This window comes from Cynocephalus volans, chromosome X (genome assembly GCF_027409185.1).
Source record: "Cynocephalus volans isolate mCynVol1 chromosome X, mCynVol1.pri, whole genome shotgun sequence".
Classification (NCBI taxonomy): domain Eukaryota; kingdom Metazoa; phylum Chordata; class Mammalia; order Dermoptera; family Cynocephalidae; genus Cynocephalus; species Cynocephalus volans.
The window spans coordinates 43,215,860-43,241,758 of NC_084478.1; the positions used below are offsets into that span (position 1 = coordinate 43,215,860).

The 25,899-nt window shown below is 33.3% G+C and overlaps 1 protein-coding gene across 2 annotated transcripts in view; it reads right to left on the reverse strand.

Annotated features, from left to right (window-relative positions):
- DMD (dystrophin) overlaps positions 1 to 25,899 on the reverse strand; it is a 2,107,999-nt gene that overhangs the window by 1,247,455 nt on the left and 834,645 nt on the right. For both annotated transcript variants that reach the window (XM_063083086.1, XM_063083084.1), the window contains exons 34-37: positions 22,292 to 22,462; positions 6,402 to 6,581; positions 5,956 to 6,084; positions 4,096 to 4,266 (exon numbers count right to left, since the gene is read on the reverse strand). In XM_063083086.1, the coding sequence (XP_062939156.1) occupies positions 4,096 to 4,266; positions 5,956 to 6,084; positions 6,402 to 6,581; positions 22,292 to 22,462 (651 nt within the window). The remainder of the gene's footprint in view (positions 1 to 4,095; positions 4,267 to 5,955; positions 6,085 to 6,401; positions 6,582 to 22,291; positions 22,463 to 25,899) is intronic.

A 25,899-nucleotide genomic window follows, 5' to 3' on the forward strand; every position in this document is an offset into this window, starting at 1 on the left:
CATAAGCAATAGGATTAAGTAGTCAGTTCATTTCTGCCTTCTCATTACATTTTCTATGCTTTCATCTCCTTTTCCTGTTACTATCACTCACCCCTAGACATGCCACTATGTTCACAGGCCCTAAGGCAAAGAGAGTTGGGACATGGTGTCTCTCCTCATTGATGCCATCAACTTTATTCAGAGTTCTAAAATTATCTCTGATTCATTTTTATAACTCTGATCCTCCCCATTAAAACTGCCATTTTATCAGACTGATATTACACAGATTAGGAAAGATTAAACTTTCTTAAAGCCATTGTATACTCTTGGGTGACCTAAATAAAATGGGAAGTGGTAGCATTTCATGGTTTTAAGGGTTGTATTGGGGGTAAGCAGAACTTCCTCATACTTCTTAGATTGGTCCACTTTATTATCTGTAAAGCTTGTTCTTGCCATGGAAATAGCAAAGACATGATTTCTTGACTCCAGTGCATTCAGAGACTAGAAGAAATCAGCTATGCTTCCATTTCCTTTTTCCTATCAATTCTTGTCTCAACTTTCAAAATGTGGCCATTCGAGTCTAATATATATATGAAGATGGAATAATTATTGAAATTAATGATTTTTTACCAGTTTAGATCTGTAAACTAATTAATAGATTTTTTAAATGTATGTGTTTACATACCTTACGTCATTGTCCCTAACTACAATCTTGAGGTTCAAATAAGACAGGCATCATCTTATTAATTTTGCAGATGAAAATGAGCTCTTAGAGGTAAAGGGGCGTATTCAAGATCACATAAATAGTAATGTGCTCAGCTAATACTCAAAAGAATTTTTGTAGCTTGAAGTTAAAAACTTTTTCTTCTCACCATAACACTCCTCACTGAAGGCTAAAATTGCCACTACAGAAAGCTGCATCTTTATGGACAAGTCCTCAGCCAATTCGAACCAAACATTGCAATGCATATTGCTTTCTGGGTTTTGGCATATCTTGTAATGCACAGTCCTTGCAGGACACATGGGAGCACCCAACTTTGTATTCTTCACCAAATAGTAAATCAAGGAGATGTCAGTGAGTTTTCAAAATAAGCTTTTGCTTTATTCAATTGCCCTACCTAGTTGACCTTTGAAAGGTTATCCTGGAATTAGTTCTTACACTGACTCTATGATCCACCAGATTCAGGACAAACCTACTTTTGCTTCTTTGTTTATTTTATCCCCATAGATTTTCCTTAAATTATTCTCCTCCATGAAACCTAGCCACAGACTCAACCATAGAAAAGTCACATTCCAACCTAATCTTACCCTGCATAAACTCTACTATAAGGTAGCTCATTTTGAGATCAAAGGCCAACTCTAAGACTTCCAGCATTTCCAGAATTCCCCTACTCCACAAGCAAACACACACACAAGCCATTGAATATCTTAAAGTCCGTATTGTATCAACAGAAGATTACTGAACTGCCAAATTTTAGAACTATCAGGGAATTCTGAACTAATCTAACACAGAAACTTAACATCATATCCTATGGACATAACTTCTATCTCCTGCACTCATTCTAGGAAGAAGAAAGATAAAATAGCAACAATCCCACCCCTATCTAGTAAATACATTATTTTACATTTTATTCATTACACTTTCAATAACAACCCTTCTGGGGGGAGGTTGGGGAGTAGTTTTTCTTTTAAAAACTACTGATATAGGTTAACTCCCTTATCTTACAAACACTGAAATGAATATGCAGAGAAATCACATGTTCTGCCTATTACTCACCAAGTTAGGCCCAGAATTCAGATTTCTAAGTCCACTGTTCTCTCTGCTGAGATTATCTCACTATTAGTTGAACATCCCCATGAAGATGTACCAGTTTCAAACATATTTTACGATTGCAATATGTATTTATTTTTGTGTTTGTAAGCAGATATTTATTAAGCAAGTATCTTTATGTCCTTGTATCTTTGTATACTCTTTAGCACAATGGAAGCTTGATAGCATTATTTAATATGATAAATAATTGAGAAAATTGTCAGACATGCATTATCTCCTTTTTTGGTTTCATCATGATAGAGTGTAATTATCTCCTCAGAGCCCCCAAATGGGGTAACTATTGCACCCAGTTTTCTTTACTAATTTAGAGAAAAAGGAATATTTGAAAAGTAAAAATGTGATTGTTCTGTCAATTATTATGCAATTAGAAACATGACTTAAAATGTCTTATGCCTTGTTCTGGTAGGGAAAATAAAAGAAGCGCATCCAGTGGCTCACTTGATGCATGAGTTCTGGATGTATCCTCACAAATTCGTGCAAAATGTAGAACAAAATCTCACAAAATTGTCTTGACCACACATTTGTCTCGACCAAGTCTGTCTCTTCTATGGTAGAGGATGAATTATACCCATTTTTCATATCTTTGCGTCACAATCTTGTAACATAATGTATCTTAATAATACTCTGTTTTCTCTTAAATATTCTATAGCTTAGCGATTTATTAAAAATGCATGTATATGTATTTACAAAAATACATACATACATAGGAGAATATAAAACTTAGTAATGAAGTGGTAGCATTTTTTAGATTATTGAAATAAGCCTCCTTTGGTTGTTTAGGTATTACATAAGCCATTGATCTCTCCAGAAGTAAAAGCAATTGTCTTTTTAAATAGCAGAGTAAATTCTTAAAAAAAGAAAAACAAAACAAAACAAAACAAGAATATATTCTGAAAATAAAATTCCAGGCCTATCAGATTTTTTTTTCAAGTAATAATGACTTACTGAAAAACTATATATACATACGAGGATCACTAAGAAGTTAACTATTACAAATAAGTAGCAATGAATTAAGGTAAGCTAGCAACTTTTTGGTTCAGAAATGAGAGTTCTGAAGGGTAACTATGCTTCATGTGCATAAACTATTTAGAATTCATCAGATTGCATTTAATATATTTTGAAAACTACTTTTAATTTGTACTATTATGTAAAACATGATGATACATTTTAATGCCTTAGAAAGTGTAGGAATTGTGAAATGATTATACTATTGTGTGTCCACATTCATCAAAATAATTTTTGAATGCATTCCTCTATTTTTTCTCGAAATCAATACTTACCTGACGCATTGCATTGCATTTTATCACAAATATTTCAATAACATTTTTTCTCAAATAAAATTATTTCTAGTAATCATCTATATACCTAATACACATATTTATTTTATATACTACATTTTTATATTTGAAATCATACCATTTATGTTGAAAAATGTGTCAAATTACATTATATAAATTTGGGGTAATTCCTTTCATTTCAAATCTTCCTCACAGAGTCAAAATTCTATAGTACTATGTTTATATATTTTGGCATATTAGTTATTAGGTAATATTTTGTTTTCATTAAATGTTACATAAATATAAAGGTTATCATGAAAAAGTTCCATATCCCCATTCTTCATTACATACAATAAATATAAATAGGTATATAAAATCATAAAATATTAGGCTATACAAGCTTTGCAATCATTTGTTTTCATGGCTCGAGCATTTCGTTATAGCCAAATGGATTTTGTCAAAGTAAGTGTCCTCAATTAGCAAGACCAAGTTAAATACACACACACACATGCACAACCACTAAAAAGGTACAAACATCCTAGGTCATGCAAAAGATGTACAAGGCCTCATTTTGGATATTTGGTCTACATTATACACAAGCAATATTATATTTTGCAAAATATATCAGTAGCGTTTTCTTTAGATGGATGTATTTTGTGCTTTTTTAATTTTATTTTTTCCTTTCGGCCTGCAGCATGCTATTTGTTACTTTGCTTTTGGTTGACACTTGAAAGTACATATGTAAACCAGTGCAGAATGAAGTTCTAGAGTTGCTCTGGCAGGAAAAAAAAAATGACCGAAAGAGAGAGAGAAAGAGTGAGAGAGAGAGTGCATGCAAAATATTTATCTCTATGATAGTCAGTGGTAAAATTTCCTTAAATACATTTTGGCCTTCATTTTCCTTTTGAAAACCTTGCTGTGGGGGTTTCTTGCCCCCTTCAGAGCTCTGCGAAACCTTCGTAAGAGATCATTTAGCACTAGTTTCCACCTTGGAGTAGATCTTCCTACCTTTCCAGTCTTAATTCTGTGAGAAATGGCTGCAAACCGATGATTGAGCTCTGAGATTTTGGGCTCTATTACTTTCCTGCAGTGGTTGCCGCGGTTTGCCATCAAGTTTGCTGCTTGGTCACGCATGGAGTCCACCTTTGGGCGCATATCATTCATTTCAGCCTTTAAACGCTATATTCCGTGAGCAAGAGACAGGGCTTAAAGTTAGTAATTAATGGAAGTGGAGGGGGGAGAAAGAGAAGAGAGGAGAGAGAGGGGAGAAAGGGGGGAGGGGGAGGGGAGAGAGAGAGAGAGAGAGAGAGAGAGAGAGAGAGAGAGAGAGAACATGCAGAAGAATAGCAAGGAAGGAAGACAACTTCCTTAAAATAGGACTAGAGCAAGAATGTGTGTGATCCCAGAAAAAGAGGTCAATGTCATTAATTGAATTTGATGCATGTCTATTTATTGTGTTTGTTTAGTCTAAAGACAGAGATGTTTTCCTGACTTTTCTCTACGTCGTCTACATCATAATATCTTAGATTTAGTCTTATTTTATCTATCTTTACTGAATTTAATAACTGTGGAAGAACCTAAATATGTGCTCAGAAGAAAAGTTAGATGAAGAATATTTTTCTATTCCTTCCTGATACTTATAAGTTCCTCTTTATTATATTGAGTGTCACCAAAAAAAAAAAAAAAAAATTTTTAATGGATATCGATTCTGTGTCACATACATAGATATTGAGGAATGTTCTGCATGACCCAAGGGTTCACTGAATCTGTAAGTTAGATAACTCAGTTCCTATCATTCCAAAGACCTTGAAAGAATTTCACCATAAGGTGACATCCCTGACTACACATCAATGGAAAATGCAGAGCACAATAGAGATCCACATCAAAATACAGTTCAGACAATAGGGAAAATATATTTTGGTGATAGCCTGAAATGCATTTACAGTTTTTCATCAAAAATAAATTGTAATCTATGGAAAATATTAATGGCATAAAAAGAAAAAGAATACATTGTATAGGTAGAAACTGTGATTTTTGAGTGTTCTTTAAATAGTAAACCATTAGTCAAATAAATACTATCAAAAATTTTTGCAAAACAAAATAAGGAATCACTAATTTAAATAAGATTTGTTAAAATTTAATTATTCCTATTTAATTGAGAAAGATGTCATCAAATAGAAATAATGTAGTGTCAATAAGATACATTTTCACATTATACCTCTCACATTCTTTTACAGGAACCATTTTTTCAAAGGAGAGATTAAGTTGCCTTTGAGAAAGAAGACTTAGGATGTTTTAATAATTAGCTTCAATACAAAAAGAGAGAACTTGAATCCATGTTTACTTTACATGTAGTTCAAAATAAAAAAAAATCAGCTTTATATAACTCCAGCATTATGACTAATTACTAAGATTTGGATATCACATAGGCAAGATATCCAGATGATTAGATTTCAGATGTTTACTCAGATGGGCTGAATGAATGATGAGGAAAAACTGGTGTTTGTGTTAGATACAAGAATGCAGTACTACTATTAAAACAGGCAAGTCTTTGCTATACAATACCAAATTAAATCCTGTAATTCCTTTCTGAGCAGAGTTTAAATTGGGTGTAATTAGATGAGAGGTGGATTTGGACAGATATCAAGATTACAAAACTCTTCAAAGTCATTAATTCCCATTCAAAGGAGGAAAGAATGAAGGAAGGAAAGAAGGAAGGGAGAAAGGGAGGGAAGGAGGGAGGGAGAAAAGAAGGAATGAAGAAAGAGTTTTTCACTCAAAGAGTCTTTGGTATCTTCTGGGACAAAGATGATTGACATAACTGTTGTGCAGTTTGAAAATTACTTTTCGTAATATTTTATTTGCTACCTTAAGAATGTCTTCTTTTTGCTGGGGTTTCTTTTTCTCAGATTCATCCAAAAGTATGTCAGCCTGAGTGATCCACTTTGTGATGTGATCCACATTCTGGTCAAAGCTTTCCATGTGTTTCTGATATTCCTTAATTGCACAGAGACATACCATGACATTATTGGTTAGAAAATATTCTTAAAGAATTTGTCCTACTTTCTAAAATTTTAAAATGAAAATAATATAGTGTCATTCAAATTACACTTAAGTGAGATCTCCATATAGAATACAGCAAAAACAGAGAAAATATATTAAAATATAGTTATGGATACTGAATTAACAGCAAGAATATATGTGTAGATGAGGAATTTTCAAACACAAATATTATTACAGAAAATTAAAATAACATAAGTATATTTTGTCTCATGACAGAGAGAGGTGAAAAAGCTTCCGGCCTCTTTTCTTACCAGCAAAAGGTTTAACCACTCTTCTGCTCGGGAAGTGACAGCTATCCAGTTACTAGTCAGAAGACTGAGCTTGTCTTCCACCAAGGTCTCCTTCTTGCCCAAAACCATTTTCAGGGCCTCTCCCAGCTCTGTGACACTCTTCAGGTGAACTTTCTGTTTCTCAATCTCCTTCTGAGTAGCCTGTGAATAGAAAAGCATTGAGCTTCAAGTAATGTATCATAGCCTTAAGATTTAATGCTTGTGATATAGCTGCATGTATGGTTATTATGGTAAGATTTGCAAAAGTTTAAATCTACAACCATGTATTTATGAACCATAAAACTCATACCATATACACTGCAGTTTCATGATTGAGTATATATGAACATATATTTATATATAAACATGATTAATTTCTTATTTACTCATGATTATACATATTTATTAGATAAACATATACATTATCTAACTAAATATATTTAGATTTACTTAATTTGTACATGTAGTGGCAAAAGGCAGACATTTCAAAACCCATTCACAAATAAGGAACTGCTTTTAGAAAATTCAGGAAGTATGGTGTGATTATATTTGTATGGCAGGAATTTTCAGCCTTTTGGTGCCATGGGCCTCTTTGGTATGTGATGAAGCTTAAGAACCCTTTCACATAATAATGCTTTTAAAAGCATGAAATAAAATTCACAGGATTTCAAATGAAACCAATTACACTGAAATACAATACACAAAACATTTTTTTAAAATTTTGTGATATAGTAATATATGATTTCTTTCCTAACATGTTAACTAACAGGATCTAGTATCAGATTTTTAACTACGATAATTTCAAAGTGGTGATGAGCCTAACTAGTATTTTTATGTATATGCAATGACTGAAACATGATATAAAATTATCCGTCATTTCTATTAGTGACAAAGTGACAAGTACTGCTATTCCTGGGCTTTGTGGATTACACTTATAATTGAAAACAATGCATAATTATAGCTATAGGTGAATGAAAATAAAGATGTGATTGTTTTTCCAGTCCAAGTTCATAGACCTCAATTCTATCCACATACTGTAGATTAACATTCCTTAAAAAAGCACCATTTCCTAAGACTTGAGGTACAAAACATGAAAACAGCTTTATTTAATATGAGAAAATATGTCAACAGTTGTTGGAAAAACTGATCCCAGTGCAAATGTTCACTGACTGCTCTTCCTACAGCCTCTTCCTTGGGACATAGCATGGCTGACCATGTGACCACCCCGGTTCCTCCCTTGCCTGTCTACACACCCAGCTGTTGGACATTCACAGGGAGGTGAGCCAGAGCTTAACAGATCCTTTCCCAAGAAGGTTAACTGAGAGATACAGCGACCGTGATTGGCACACGAGCTGAAAAGCTATTTGCAAATGAGGCTGATGTCTTCATCACAGAAAGCCAAAGCCAAAGCAAGACAAAATTACTGAGGAGCTGCAATATCAAGAAAGTAGAGGAAGCTCATCTGCAAAGAATCAAATTAAATATATGCACAGAGAGCGACAGAGGTGGTCCATGTAAAAGAGGGAGGTAGTCTCTGTGAGGCCAGCCTATACCTCTTCTCACTCTTAAATGCTCTCAGTGTGTCATTTCTATTTTTATAATTTACCTAAATAATCCTTGTGGCAGTCTTTCCTCCCCACCATCAAGTCCTGGTCAATTCAAAATTCAAAATCACAAAATCACTGAGTGGATGTTTTGTTTGTTCTGTTTTTTTTTTGTTTTGTTTTGTTTTTTTTTTGGTCTTTGACATCAAATAAGTACAGGTAATAAATGAGCTGAACAGATTGTATGAAAAAATTTCTATACCAGAATGAATCACTGTTTCTTCAATTCTAAGATTTTTTTTGCATTCGTGTTTTTCTTTCTCCATGCAAAAATAAATGCAATTAAGGTAATTAATACCAAATGAACTTATCAGCTACCATGCAGAGAGTTATTTGTAATGTAGGTGTTATTTGTTGCACATGGGTGAGCATAGCAATTCATAAGAGCAATTTGTTCATATATCAAAAATAAGTGGTTATTAAGCTCCTGCTAGATTCCTGTCAATATTATAGCAGCATCATATGTGATTCAACAATGTCTTTTGGAAAATTATGAGAAACGCCTCTTTTGGGTGGACACAGTCCCTCTGGAACTTGACTTGTGAGTAGACATGAACTAGATTTCAGTTATTTTAATCCATTGTCTGCACCCTTGTATAGTATACAACCTTTACATATATGACTATTGTTCTAGGCACTGTGGGTAAAATGACAGAGAAGCAAAGTACCTGTCATTCAATAACTCATATTTGAGAATGAGTTTGTCAAAGATATAGAAAATACGTATGCAAATGAGCATTCTCTACTTCCTATATTCCAGACTGATGGATTGTCATTCCAGTTGATTTATTTGCAAAGGTGACACCTCACAAAGTTGAATCAATTTATATTGGGATCACTAATTATCTTTTAAAATGTCTTTGTAAAGAAAACAATATGTTTTCTCATTGATATAAAAATTTACTGTGTACCAAGTCTTTTTTTCTTACATGCCAGGCAACATGATTAAAGGCAATAGAAATTTCCAAACTTCAGAGATCAGAGAAATTTTGAACTTAGGGCATAGTATTGCAAATAGTTCCTGGGTCACAACTATTATGCATCAATCATCTGCCAAAATCCTCTGACTGATTTTCAAGAGAAAATGTTTAATATCAAGTCATATTTCATTCAGTTAACAGAAGCAATGAAGTAGGGAAAGTGGACTAATTTCTAATATCTTTCTAGGTTCCTCAAAATTATAAGATAAAATTCAAAGATGTTAAGAGTTATCACCATCATGAACATGTGTTTGAAAAAAGCAGTGATCATCGTGGTGGTTCATAAGCTCTTAAGGTCAAAAGTGATTTATGGGAAAACTTGCACTCTGTAAAAAAGAGACCTACAGTTAAACCTTTATATGTGGTATTCAAGAATAATTTGGAATTTAGTAATTTGTGTACATGCTATTTTTGGTTAGAAAAAATGCTGTGTTCATTTAATGGATTTTTCCCCTCAAAAGTGTCTTTAATCAAACGTATGACTTAAGAAATAACAACATCTTAGACTTCAAACAATATGCTGATTTTGTTTTCAGAAGGTCTTATTTTAATTCCAATTAGTCAATGTACATCAGGTGCCTCATATCCACTCTGTCCTGTGCTATTCACTGCCAGAGATAAGGAAAGAGGTAATCTTTACATACCCTGTTCTAAATGTCTCTACAGTGCAGCTCAGAGAGAAGCTGAAATGCAATAAAATAGTTTGACATCATAGTAGAAAAAACATATTTTTTTAGAAAAAGATGAGCCATGCCTATGATAAACATAAATGGTTTCAAGGGAAAGGGGACACTTGAAGTTGTAGTTTACCATAAAGAGTTGAATGATTTGGAATGACTAACAACGAAGTACAAAATGATTAGAAGGTATGAAGGTTAGAATCAAAGGCCAACAAAAAAGGAATATGGAGTACTTATTGAAAACTGAAAACATACATTTTATGAGGTTGTTGAGGAACCATTTTCTCTTGTTCTAACAGTTTCCCATCACGGAAGAACTCTGCCCCTGCAGATATATAGGGAACTAAGCTAGAGGTATTGCTTTAGCCATTCTCTTTATAGCCTTACTTATTCCTCTCTAAGGGAGCTAGAGTTATTTATGAGATTGGTGAGATGGGGAGACAAACTGAACATACATGGCACTTCTTCCTCATTAAAAGCATCCAATCCTCAGCACGCATGCCTTCCTCTCCTGTCTTGAGGGGTGAGGAATGGAGAGGGTTCTGAAAAGTTTACCCTTCTGAAGTAGCAAGTTTATATTTAATGACTAAATTGACTAAGTTATCTCAGGCCCTTTAGTTCTTTCAATCGTGCAGTAATGTGACAGCTTGTAGAGTTGATTTTAAGATTGAAGAAAAAGCAAAATTGTGTACACCCAGTTTTATTTTGACCTATGACTTGGTCATAAGTCCACTTTCAAGAGATTTAAGAGCAGCTGAATGTGAACTCTATACTTGGCACTAAGGTTTTTATGACATAGGAAAAATGTTAGACACAAATAAAACTCAACTTAAATATAAATTACCACAAAAATCTAACATAGTTTTCTTTACCATATATTTAATTTGTAACATTTGTTAGCTCCAGAAGAGTCTAAATACTTACCACTAACTTCTATGATTTCAAATAAACAAATTTGCTCTCCAGCAACTAGCCATAACAATTTTTAAGTGTTTCTCCAATTTTCCTTATGATAAAAGAATGGACAAAGTTGGTCAATTTTGTTCAGCAAAGATACACCCTATGTTCATGGGAAGGATGGTATATACATTCTGATTCATTTCCCTTATCTATGAGTTAAATTGGTTGCAAAAATTTTAAATGGCATATTATGTTAAGGATTTAGCAATCAGTTTATCAATTCACTTCACTGATTCAGAAGCAGGATGGGAAAACCCGCTCTGTTGGTCTCTGCTGATCATACCATCTCATGATGAAAACATTTTCTTAAATTTTATTTATAGGTAAAACTGTAAAAAGTTTGGAATAATTATTTGGTTCCATAGGAACACATTCATTGATAGTTTCCTCCAGGGGTAGAGAAACATATCTCTCTTGGGTTTGACCCTCTCTCCGATCCACTTCTTATTTTCACAAATTTTCCAGTTCCTTCCATAATTTCTCTTGGAATTTCCCAGAAGCTTATATTCTTAGAATAACTTCTCTGTCTGATCTTCTATTATTCCCACCCCCTCTTTTTTATTTTTAATCTCCTAGGTGACTCCTGTCCTATAGATTCTATCTTCACTTGGCCACACATTTAGTCCAATGTGTGTCTTAACACCATTTCGTTATATATTCTTCCCTTTAAGAGAACACCACTGAATTCCCATTTATTCTAGCTCTTGTCCTTATTTCCTTTATTATGTATGAAGGGTTAACTAACACACTCATAAAAGGTATCTTAAAATGTCCCCCTACCCAAGTGAATTCTGCACTTAGTCTACAAGATTATATCATTTCTGGTCATTGGGAATGGGAAAGAGTCACTTCAACTTTTAGCTACACAATATATTTTGGGGAGGAAAAAATTAACAAACTATCATATTACCCCAATGCTAAGGTGTGCGTTTGTCAAATTTTAAGGTATCAGAAATTGAGATGAAACACAAAATTTGTATTTACCTTTGAAGTAGTAGTAATTTCTTTTTGATACTCAACAGCTGTGAGCAAATCAATGGTGCATCGTACAGCTTAATATGTCTTAAACATGATGAAATATGATATTAATTGCTTTTTCAGGCTCCTACATTAGTCTATCATGGCTAGAGGTTTAGAACATATTTTACTATTAGGCTAATGTGATGGAATAATATAATGATAAATTCAAGAAGAACATAAAACATTAAGCAGTGGATTTTATAGCAATGCATACTGACTTTTTATTAATAATGTATTGTCTATTAAATAAAAAAATCATGAAAGCAGTATGTGCAGAACAGAAATTATAGCTATAAATACAATGACAGTGAATAGTGATTCCAATGGCATTTAACAGATGTTCTATTTTCTGAGTAACAGCTGCTTGACGCATTCATTGTACCAAGTTAATGATCTGCTAGTGTTATTTCACTTCACAGATCAATTACTGTGCTCTCTTTAAAAAAAGATATGTAATTTTTCATGGGAATGATAGTGTAACAGACTTTAGAAATAAGTAATAGTTCTCATGCTTTTACAACTAAAAGGAGCGATGAGTTGAGGCAATTATTTAGATAATCTAGGACCAGAGACCAGTTCTCTTTAAAGTGTGAAAGCTGATTGTTCTAAAAAACAAGTACAAGACATGGCTAACTGAACTGAATGTAGATCTCATCAGACTGCTTGAAAGTCATGAAACTTGTATCCCATTATCCAGTGGTTCTCAATTTTGCTGAACATTACAATCACTGGTTATGCTCAGACCAATTAAATCAGAATCTCTTGGGGTGGGCCCCTGGCACTGGTACGCTTTTCAGGTTTCCCTCTCAGGTGACTTCAACATGCAGCCAATGTTGAGAACCACTGGCAAATAGAAAGACACATTCTGTCATGAGGTTTTATTGGATAATGGTCATTAAATTTCAGGAGTGAAGTGACAGCAGAAGGGCAATGAAGAAACTAATAATTGCTTTCCCTAAAGTTGAATATTATAAAATTTGTGCCTGAAATAAATGTGAAAAGCACAATAAATTACATAAGTGGCTATTTAGACATCAATTATTTTGCATTATTTAACACCCTGAATTAAATTCAACATTGTGTGTGTGAGTGATTCTCTCAGGCAACTCTAGATATATTAAAACTATTGTTAATAAAATCAATCGGTCAATTTATGAACAATGGCAGATGTGAACTTTTCAAAATAGCTGATAGGTTTATTATAGGACCAAAAAATATTTTCCAAGGAATCATATTTGTCCATTTTGGTTTTTAGACGACACAACAGATATTAAAAGGGTTTAATAGAGGTGAATTTTTTAAGTGACTTGAAAGTTTTGATGAATTAAACTAAGTTAGGAATACACAAAATCTGTTAGTGATTAAACCAGAAAATCATATAGATTAAACTTTGCTGAAGCTTGTATTTTTCCAAACATAATGGTCATCAGAGAAATAAACTATTTAATCATATAAATATTTACTTTCCTATGGTTACATTTTCATGCTCAATTCATATGCTAAACATTTTTGGCCAGTAATGGGACATTCAGAATTGGTGTACTTATATCCAACTAATCAGAGTGATTTTAAGACATTAGGAAATAGATCTTGGGCACTAGCAGTGACAAACAGCATTGTACCCATAAATAATTATAACCAATTAAAAAAAAAAAGAAACAGTATTTGAAATCTAAAATCAGACCAGTGTAATTAGACTACAGACTATAATAGGTGATAAGTACACATGGCTTTTTACGTTATTATTTCAATGTGGACTTGCATTTTCTGCATTAAAATTTAGCCATCTTTCTTATTCTTATTGTCGATAATAAGGGGATTATTATGATTTCAGAGTTATATTATCATAAATTTGCTAGAAAATAAGATTTCTAACAACAATTTGGTATAGTAGAAAAAGCTACTGAAATCAGAGGGTTTTGCTATTTCCTCATCTATAAAATGGGAGCATTTGATTAGATGATTGTTCATGTTTCTATTTGTTCTAAAATGTGCATAATTGTAAATGTATATCAGCATTTTTCTCTTTTCTCAAGGAGTGCTTTTACATTAAATTTAATTTTTATCACTTGAATTGCAGTTTATGTTTTGATCAGATATTTAATGAGCATGTACTTATGTGTCAGACACTATGCTATGTATATGGGAAACACGAGTGAACAAAACAAACACTTTTCTTTTCCTCTTTTCAAGTGAACTGATATTTCTTATGTGATAGTCCAGGAGAGTAGGGGTTATCATGACAGCTCAAGGATCTTGTGCAGTACTGGTACTTAAACTCTTCAGGTGCTAATAATCTCCCCTAGCTAGCCTTACCATTTCCTTCCGTTGTCTCTAGTGTATACAGATCAGTGTTTCTGACCTCAGTCCGGCAAACTCCATTAGCAAAGAGTTGTGAGGAATGAAAGGAAAAATGTCTGATCATTTATGGGGTAACAAATGTCACAGTTACGGCTCCCTCATGGCATCTCTATTGTCAAAACACGTGCCTAAAAGTGATCTATTCTTCCAAAATGTTAATATTAATTTTGCCCCCTTTGATACTACACTTATGGAAGCAGACTGTTTGAATTTAAAAACACAGTGAAAGAGCTGTTTGGCGTTAGAAATTTCGAATTAGCACTAATAGTTTAACTTTTTAATTTCCTTTATCAAACTTTTATCTCAGTTCTCTTATTATTTTAAAATGTCTACCTCCTATTATTTTAATTTAAAAAATTTTTCCCTCTACGTTTCTAACAATTGGCTCTACTCTTTAAGTTTGTTATTATTATTTTTTCTGTAACTGAAGTCTGGTAACCTGGTCACAGAGTAAGAGCAAACAGGACAGTTTTCTCATCTGCAGCTGTCCTTTCAGTTAATCAACACTGCCCCCATCCTAGCTACTTCTAGAAGTTCTCCCATTCTTTCTTTTGTGGAATCACTAAGATTCTGAGGTGGGATACCCAAGATATTCTCGGGTATATAGTTCTCTCCAAGTAGATGGCACCTTTAAACATCTGAAATTGTGTCATGCACCGCCCAGTACCTTATAGAAGGATTATATATTGTAGCATCTGTGGTTTTGAATGTGTGACTACTGAATTTTGAGCAGGAGGAAAATGTAGCTGAATGACTATATTTAGAAAGACCACTTCTAGAACACTCCTGTCCTATCAAAAGTATTCTAGCAATGCCAAACTCCTGATACCCATTCATGAAGAAGACATGGCCAAAGTCCAGGGTCAGGCTTACGCCACTGTTTTTACATTAGCTTTCCTCTAGTTCACTTTTTCTGCAAATAGCCACATAGTAATTGTCTTAGGCTGCGTGGGCCATGCAGTCTCTTTCACAGCTACTGAAATCTGCTGTTGTAGCACAAAACCTTCACAGACAATAAGTAAACAATAGAACTGGCTACATTCCAGTAAAATGTTATTTATAAATGCTGACATTTGAGTTTCATATAATTTTTGCATCATGAAATGTTGTTCTTCTTTTGATGTTTCCAATCATTTCAATATGTAAAACCCATTCTTAGCCTGAGGGTTGCACAAAAACAGAGAGCAGAATGAATTAGGCCCACCAGCTATAGTTTGCCCAATCTCTTCTCTGGTTCATTTGACTCTAGTTTGATTTATCTTCCTTTTGGTGAATGAGTCTTTTAAGCATTCTCTCTTACTAGAAAGCTCAGAAGTTGGCTAAAATTGGGATGGTCCCTACTCGGTTGGCTCTTTTAATGGTTCCCATAGTAACATCAGTTCTCACATTATGGAGCCTCGACCCACATGATTGCCAAATATTTAGAATATGTGAATGTCTGTTGTACTTGTAGTCCTAGTCACTCTAAGAAAGTGATCGATAAACAGAGAAAGATGTATTGGGATTTTTGCATGTTTTAGTTGCTTCCAATAAAGGAAATAGGATCAGTTTTAGAGAACCTCATGTTCTGACATTGTTACCACATCCAGACCTTTCCTCTCTGATACTGATTCCCTCTGAATAGAAGCGTCCTAAGGACAGTGGAACCTGCACTGCTATCACACAAACTGATCACTCACATGCTTCCTTTGGCTTCCTTCTGATGGAAATTCCTGATTCTCAGTTTGTACCATTCATTTCCCTGACTGTTTTCACCAGGGACTAGAGTTAATGAAGTCCAGAAACCAACAGACACATCCTCTCTAAAACCTGGAAGGACAAAGCTCTTCACTGGTTTAGGTGAAATTGATCTGCTAGGATCCTGTCTTGCTGTTTAATCAGCAAGAGCATCTTTGGCTGAAGCTTAGTTAAAGCAACAGTGGCTATATTCGTTTGGAACCAATAATTTCCAACAGGTAGGTGTTTATTAATTACTAAGATTTATGTCACAGAACCTGGCTAGAGAGATTTCCAAAAGTAAAAATTCCAATAATTTTTCTTTTTTTGTATATTTTATTTTCTTATGTTCCTATATATTATCTTACTCCCCCAGAAAGTATACAGAATATAATCATTTCTTCTGTATCTATAACCCATCTTAAGGAATAAAAATATTACAAATATCATTTAAATTTTCTGTGCATATCCAATACTATTTTCTTCTCTTTCTTCACAGAGATAATTCCTGTTCTGTATGCAGTTTTTATTAATTCACGTGAATTTTTACTGTATATGTATTACTAAATAATGCATATCTTTTTACCTATTTTAAAATTTGTATAAATAATATCACACTGCATTATTTAAAATGTTTCCAATTTTACTATATTTTTTAAGAAGCTTGGATTTTATAATATACCCTTCAAGGTTTTAGGCAACTTCCCCCTGCCTTTTATAAGGGGACAGCATTAGAAGAGGAATGGTGAACTGCCCCCTCGGCCTATGTCAGATTCAGGAAGAACACAGCTGATCTCCCTGGGAAGTATGACAAGAAACTGTTCCTTTCAATCTCTATTTGGTTTCCTTAGAAGTTGAAAGTAATTCACCTCAATGCTAGTAGCATCTCTCTGAAGGTGCGTGGTGCTGACTTAACTGTTGGTAATATGAGGATGGTTATCTCATCTTGTTTTTCTGTGTATTTTATGGTAGACCTAAATGACCATTGTGTTGGTGGTTCTGTTGGAATCTCATTTAGACTTTCGGTGGTACTGGAGAACTGTTTGTACATGCACCATTGCTCTACAGATACTTGATGAAAAATACATTAATCTCTGAATAAAATCTAGTAGCATATGAGAAAACATCAAGGACTCATGGGTATGTTGGTGGTCACCAATATAGATTATATTATAAACCCTGGGTCATCTGGGACCTACCCACAGTGAGGGTAAAAAGGTAAAATGTGAAATTGAGTATTGTAGAATTGAGTTGTTTTTTCCCCTCACAAACACTCAAATGTGGTAGATCCTTGTAGAAGAGCCTGGTTTGACCACAGTGAGAGGGATTTTGACATATAGCATCCATGATGTGAAGAAGCAAGACCATGAAAGACTAGATTTTAATTTCAATGTCATATTTATTTTCCTCAGCTTCATAATGCAAGAACAAAGCAAAACAAAAGAAAACAAACAAACAAAATGAACTGAACTTTAAAGGTCCCAATACTTTTCTAATTTAAAACAGGAAATTTCTCCCCTGATATAACACGGCAGGTTAAAAATCAAAACTGTAAAACTTTTCTGTCATATAAAGACTTAGTAAAATCTATATTATTATAGATTAGCAAAATATACATTGTTTTTAAAGGTGACTCTTCTGATTCTCCAATTGGAGAATTACTCACAAACCCTTTGCTAGTTTTGATCTTGAAAAGCACATTCTAGTTTTTTAACATTACTGCTAAAAAAACCCCTAATATGTTTAGATTCAGCATTATCATTATTGACCACTGTATTAACTTTTATCACTCTCAACACTTGATATTTCATGCCTTCTATAAAACATTCTCAGTTCATCATTTGAATATCATCATAAATTAAGAGAGTGTTACTGAGCTTTATTTTCAGTAGGTTTTATTGCCAAAGTAATAGCCTGACTGTGTTCAAATTAATCTATTTACTGAGATTGAATACAGCTTTTTAGAGAAGTCAATGTACTTCTGAATTGTTCATGGTAAGTTTTTCTTTCTTTGGTTATGCTTGGCACTAAAAGGCTTCAATAGCTTATTTCTTCATGACTGGTTCAGACACAACACTCTGTGCTGGTAAATATTTTGGCTATTGAAGCCTTTTATTGTTATGCCATAAACATGAAAATAAAGTACTGCTTTCCACTTTGATATAATGGAAGAGTACACAAATGTGTTATTAGTTGTAACAACCTGGATTCTTTTCAGAGGAAAGATACATTTGAGATTTTCTTTTTTTTTTCTATATGCAGAGAAGAGAACCTTCAACTCTCTGACGCCTAAGTATACTTAAAAGCTGAGTTGTAGGAAAACATATTCACAGAAGGTTACATGATTATCTACTTCTTCAGAGAATCCAGAAGTCTTAAAATAATGCCTGTAGAGTAGGTTTGTGGTTCAATATTTTTCCCTCTCACAGAATCACTTTTCCTGAATGGCACTTTGGCACTATGTTTTTGTTGATAGAAAAAACTGGCAACATAATCCTTTTTTAAATGTTTGTTATAAGAATATAAATAAGGGTGAGATCTCATTCATGACTGCTCCATTTTTTTTTTCTAGATCTAAATGCCTGAAAAAGTTATGAGATTACTAGTAAAGGTAAAAATTAATGATTGTTTTGATAATTTGGACACTTTGAGTTTCATAAATATGTTGGCTTACTTAGTTTTGTCTGCTAGGAAGCTTTGTGCCAAATATGTGGCTTTATTCCTTCTTGCCCATTCCATCATCCATGGGATATTATGGACATATTTCTGTGCAAAGATTTTTATTATTTTCTTACTAAAATTTTTCTTTTCCTTTGTTTTCCAATTTATTTAGGTTTTTCCAGTTGTGTCATATGTATCTCTTTAACCCACCCTAAATATTTTTTCTGGAATTTTATGTATAATAAATATAATCGAAATACTATAAAATAAAACTGCAAATTTTTTTTTTTTTTTTTTTTGTCTTTTTTGTGACCGGTACTCAGCCAGTGAGTGCACCGGCAATTCCTATATAGGATCCGAACCCGCGGCGGAAGCGTCACTGCGCTCCCAGCGCCGCACTCTCCCAAGTGCGCCACGGGCTCGGCGCAAAGCTGCAAGTATTTAATTGTAGTCAATATACTTGATATTATGCTTTGCTTGGATAAACGAAAGGTCAAAAATAATCACTTCATGGGTAACTATAATTTTTACGTGTAAAAATATGTTTATCCAGATGTTAAAATATTTACATATATAAATAAATATAATGCCCTTGGATCAACAGAATTTAAACAAGTGCTGTAGAAATTAATGAAACAATTTTAAAATAAATTAAGACTATATATTCAAATTTTCTCCAGTCAAAAATACTTGGAATGATTGGCAAATACAATTAATATATTGAATTTAAATAAATGCTGAATTTATCTTTAAAAAATCTGAATTTATCCTTTCAAGCAACAGATGAGACTTATGGCTTGAATCAAATTCTCCATCTACTGAAAAAGCATGTTAGGTGAGAATGTCCTAAGAAGCCATGGGTATCATGCCTACGATTTGATTTTTTTAGGTTCAATTATTAGAATTTATTATAAGTGTGACTGCTTTAGATATATATAGGACACACCTTTTCATTATATGATTGCTTTTAAAAAAAAAATTTTGAGCACCTTCCAAATAAATTCGTACAAAAAAATTATGTAATTTAAATGTAATTGTGTATATTTTTCATTTGACTACTAAGGGATCTTATTGTATATCATTAAAAGCTTAGAGTTTCAAAAGATCCAGAAAAAGTAATAAATTATCTTTATTCTATAAATAAAAAAACACCAGTTTTCTAAACTTTTTTCCTATTGGATCTCAAATTAGCATTGTTTCTCGGTTTTAGGAAAAATACTTTCCAGACAGAGTCAATAAGCGGACACATCTCCAGACGACTCAAGACTTCTATATGACAATGACAATGTAAAAGCCTTGTTGATTATCTTATGATATTTAAATGATTTTACGGTGAGGCTAATGCCAAAACACCTCCTTAGGTAACACAATCAATGAGTTCTATTTGTACTCTGGAATGTAGAGTTTGTATGCAGCATACTTTTAAAGTTTCTCCTAAGTCACTTGTAAATTGTAGTCAGATTTTTTTTCAAATTACATTCATATCTAGCTCTACTCCTTTATGCACCATTATGATAGCATTTCACGTTATGTTTATAGAGCTACTCTGTTGTTATGGCCTGAATTGTATAACCCCCAAATTCATATGAAGTCCTAACTGCCAGTACCTCAGAATGTGATATATTTGAAGATAGGGCTTTTAACAGGTAATTATGTTAAAATGAGATAATTAAGGTGGTCCCTAATCCAATATGCTTGGTTTCCTTATAAGAAGAGGATTTGGGACACAAACATATACAGAAGGAAGATCATGCGAAAGTACAAGATGGCCATTGACAAGCCAAGGAAAGAGGCCTCAGAAGAAAACAACCCTGCTGACACCTCAATCTTGGACTTCCAGCTTTCAGAACTGAGAAAACACATTTCTGTTGTTTAAGCTATCCAGTCTGTGGTACTTTGTTTTGGCAGCCCTAGCAAACTTATATAGCCACTCAATTGGAAATAAGCAACCAAAGGTATTATCGTGGGTTAAGGTGTGGGTGGGAAATGACTGAAAATGAAGTCAAGATTATTTTCATGAATCCCCTACATGCACCACCACTTGACCCATGCATGCTTTACTATATTCTGTATTTTAATAGATCATAATTTTTTTGTTTGTTTATGGTTACTTATGTAAGAAATGCCATGAATGGGTCATGTGTATTTAATAAAGAGAAATATATGTCATGCAGGCATTTTTCTTCCTTTATCTAAATGATGTAAAAAGCTCAAGCAACACTACTCTGGCCAAGACTGATAATTGTCCCCCATAATGCATCCTGCCTTTATTCATTTTAGCACAAGATCATTTCTGCAGCATACATGAGCCTCCAGCTAGAGACTATATTTTGTCACCCTCCCTGGCAGCTAGATATAGCCCTGTGACCAGGTATAGGAGCAGAAATAATGCATGAAGCTCTCATAATACATCTTTAAGAGAGAACTGGTTGTCCTCCATTTCATTTTCTCCCCTCTTATGGGCTGAAATTAAGGTGTGGCACTGGTGATCAAGTTTTACCTTGGGAGTGCAAATACACAGAAGTCTGCAGAAAAATGAAATGTAAAGGACCTAAGTCTTGGGAGGATCTTATGAAGCAAAGCTACCTCCCTTACCCTGAACTACCTACCTTACATTAGAGAGAAATAAACCTCTATCTTCTTTGAACCACTGTATTTTTTGGCTTATTTCTTAGGGTAGCCCAGCCTATCCCTAATCATATAATTTTTGTTACTTCAATCAAAATGATCAAATAGAAATTTAATATATTTGAATAATAAGGAAAAAAATAAGGCCAATGCAATTTAAAAAATTTTTTTCAATGTAATTTTTAACCTATACCCTCTGTATCCTCCTTACTATAATAGTTTCCCACCATATATGATACTGAACTAATGGTAATTCAATATCTTATCTGCAACACAAAATCTATTCTCAATGGGAAGAAAAAGAATTTCATTCACTACTATTTATTTAAAATTTTTTATGCAACAAAATTTTACTACTACTTGTCCTCTGAATCTACATAAAGAAAAAGTTTTCAGTTTTCATCTCATTATATGATTGTAAGTTCTTACAGAATGCATTTAAAGTTTCCCAATTTTGGATAATCTGATGCCACGTTCAATTAAAAATAAAGCATAGATCTCCTAAACAGCTAGTTAATACAGGCAAATGTTTTTTAATTAAGAAGTCCTCAAGGGGGTAGGGTGTGCAATGATTTATTTATGTTTTTTCTAAATGGTTTGATGCCTTCACAAACCTGAGGTGAAAACACGTTATTAATATCAATTGTTTCCTTTATATCAAAACACTTTCATGTAATCTGGTAATGAGTCAACTGTAAAAAGTATATTAAGCTATGAGTGCCTTGACCTTAAATTTTAGCCAGCAATAAATGTCTGATCGGTTGTCAGAGAAAGGGCAAGCTTTTACCAGTTGAGAATGAAAGGAGGTCCTGTACCCTTTGGTGATGAAAATGATAGCACAGACCCCTTGACATTCTAATTGTGACCTTGGGCTGCTGATCTTGCAAATCCTACGCAGTCCAACCGTTCTCGGTCTCTGTGTTCTTGCTCTCTTCATGGTTGTAGGGTCCAGGTGGGCAGTCCGACCTTAGGCAAGCTAGAGCCTCATGCCTGGACCTACTTTCTGACTAATAATGCATGCATTATTAGAGGATTTTTTCATAACCTACCAAATTCTATGTAAGCTTTCTGGAAACTCTTGCTAAAGGTTTATCATGATCCAAAAATATACAGTTAAACTACTGATAAGTTTTTGAGGAAAGTAAAAATGAAGCAAGATAATATTTATAATTTCCTTATTGTTGCACATTAATACTTGCTCATAAAATCATATTACTGTTTTCATTTATATTTAAAACAACCTTCAGTGATATAGGTTTTACCTTTCCCCAGGCAACTTCAGAATCCAAATTACTAGGCATTCCTTCAACTGCTGATCTTTTGGTCAATTCCATATCTGTAGCTGCCAGCCATTCTGTCAAGACATTCATTTCCTTTCGCATCTTACGGGACAACTTTAAGCATTTCTCCAACTGTTGCTTTCTTTCTGTTACCTAAAAGAATGATAATAAAATGTAATTTGGTTTACTTTTCAATTCAGGTTTAGTCATAGCCCCTTAATTGGAATTTTTATCTTTCTGTTGTTTAAAAATAACCATTTTATTACTTTTAAAAATAATATTTTGAAAAAAGCATATATTCTTAATATAAACAATGAATATGAACAGTCTAGGGCAGATGAGATCTGTTCAAAATACTGCATCTTAAAAAAAAAAAAAAAAAAAAAACAAACAAAATACTGCATCTTGTATCTGCTGTCATGGAAGAAAGGAAAGCTCTATGAGTTTATCTCTAATATAAATAAAAAATAATTTATGGCTAAAGTTTGTAATAAATAGAATCATAAAAGTCAAACTGAACATATGAGCCATTTCTCCTAGAAAACCTACAGTTAGTTGTCAAAGAGATGAGCAAGGTTTGCAATCTTTTATGTACAAATGAGGCTTGCTATTGCTGGTAAGGAATCAAAATGAAGAAAGAATATTATTTCTCTCAAGAGGCAAAGCATTTGCATAATAGTTAGAATTATCAATTTTATCCTCACTGAATTTTTACAGTATCTTACTTTTGCAGAAAAACAATGCAAATAACTGTTCGCTTCTTCCTTAAACATAATTTTGCCACCTGATAGGGGCAAAAACTTAACGCATGAATGCAGAAACAAAAATTTTCAGTCATTAATAGAGAAAACCATGACTTGATCCTGTGCTCCTGTTATCAGTGCTTCAAGCCAAGACCTTCAGAAGAAAATTCTTCCACATTCTCACACAAGGAATGAACAAATTTGTATATCTCCACTACCTTTTCAGAGGTACCTATATTTTGCCATTTGTTGGCTGGTTGTTTTAATAAAAAGCCCAGAATCTCTTCAGTAGTGGTCAATTATCAACAAAAGCCAGATAAATTTCTTCCTCAAAGGCAAGTTCCCTTGACTCACACCTTTCTAGATTACCCCAGTACGCTCCTCACAGTTTCTTGAACAAAGAAGGATCTCACTAAGTATGTTTTGTATGTTGCATAAAGGAATGAATGAAGACCTACAAATCATTAATTGAAAATTAGAAAACATAACTGGTAGGAATTAGATAAAGAATTTAAACTCTTACAGGTTTGTTTCTGTTTTGTTTGTTATGTGTCTTAACTATATGAAAAAAAAAACACAACTTTATTTGTCATGGAGGCTGGGAATCTGAGCATTAGATATAAATATTTGACTCTGCAGAGGCAACATGACGGAATGTAAGCGTGTTACGCTCTGTGGTACCCAGTAGACTGTCAACTTTACTATGACCTTTGAAAGGATACCTTATTTTCCTCAGTTTACACGTCTATCAAGTAGGATTACTCTTCTTAGCATACGGGGCTATTTTGAGGGTAAAATTCAGACAACAATTTGAAAGAACTTGACACATTGTAACACCTCAGTCCCTTCCTTTAGTCCCATTATTTCCCTTCAGGGATAGTTTAATAAAAATTGTAACTGAATGTAGACAGCAAAAGCTTTATTTACATTTATTTTACTACTTTACAGGTAAAGAAAACCTCAAAAAGATTTGGCTTTTGTTGCAAAAGTTCTGAAGAGCAGAGTCCACATTAATCTCAATTGCAAGGGAATTGGTTATAACAATAACAACAATAACACAAGTACATATTTGTGCATCAAGCCCTGTGCATAATAAGTAGCACTGATATATACATATGCAACCAAAATAAGAATACAGCCATAACCATGAGAAAACATCAAAGGTGAATATATCTATAAAGAATTTAAAATAGTATTATCAAAATAAACACCCTGAAACCTTGATATGAATTCCAAATATTCAACAAAATTCATTAGTTTCTTTTAGAGGTGTGTACACATGTAGAAAATATTTAGTTGCTGAGGATGCAAATTCTTTTTTTTTTTTTTTGACACATTTTCCCTTCTATTTTTCCCTGAAAGAAATAGTCTGCCCTTTTGACTACAAGGATTTTATTTGTGTGAGAGGGAGAAAAAATATATGTACTTTATGATGTGCTTCTATGCATAGTTATTTTTTCTATGCACTATTAGTTTTAAAAAAAGAATTCTATTTCCACAGAGCTAATATATTATTGATTTTTATTTATTTTCTTTTGTTTAGATCCACCTAAATAGGTTTTTAAGACACAGGAGAAACTGCCATCTGAAGGAAAACTGAATTTTACACTTTTTCGGGGGGACAGATACTTTTAAAAAAGTACTACTTGCAGTAAAATGTTTAGCTGTTATTGTTTCATGAACACTTAAAAATATATTTTGGGGATGATATGAGTATTGCTACTCATGTATATTTTCATAAAAATCAAAGCATGGAGAAGCCAGAAAAGGAATGATAGGTATTACTACATCAAGGGTGATAGGATTAATATCTCTAAATAAAATTAATTACATTTAGATATAAAAAACTTTTATTTTTATTCATTGAACAATTAAACTGTCTAATATTTTTTAAAAACAATAAAATTGTGTACTGTAAGAAGAGTGCTGTGAATTGAATTGTGTTCCCCCGAAATTCATATGTTAAAACCCTAACCCCCAGTGTGACTGTATGTTGAGTCATTGTATCTGGTCTTTAGAAAGGAATTAAGGCTAAATGAGGTCATATGGGTGGGACTCTACCCTTTCAGAACTGTGAGCTTTTAAGAAGAGAAGGAGATCTCTCTCTCTCTCTGTCTCTCTCTCTACCTTGTGAGGACACTTGAGAAGGTATGCAAGCCATGAAGAGAGCCCTCTCTAGAAACCAAATGAATTAGCACCTTGATCTTGCAATCTTGGCTTCAGAACTTTGAGAAATAAATTTATGTTGCTTAAGACACCCAGTCTATAATGGGTTGCTTAAGTTACCCATTTTGTTATGTTAGCCTGAGCTAACTACTACAAAAAGGCAACATGTATTGAATTGAGGCAAGTACAATCATATAAATTTGGAAGGGTCCTTTTTTAAACATATAAAACATAATGTTATAAAATACCGTTTGTTGCCTCTGATTCTATTAAACAAAACCACTGTTGGTGAAGATGTTTTGACGGCCAAAATGCGCACATTGGTTTCAGCCAAAGAATGTATTAATTACATTATTTTTATAGAATGGTATTTATACATGATCCCTCAATCATTAATGTTCCTAAATTAATGTTTAACTCAAAAATAAATTTCTGCACTATTTTTTGGTATATTCTGTCGTGCTATTAAAGTATGATTTTTTAGTACTCCTTTCATTTTGCTTTAATGATATTACTAAGTGTCAAATGGTTAAAATAAACATAAACTCTCAACTCTTTATTTTCAGGGATAAATAGGGCCTTACATCATTATGAGATTCATCCAATTCTTGATAATATTCAATTTGGGGCACTAGTAGTGTTCTAATGTGACTTCCATTGCTTTAAATTCTAAGTGATTTA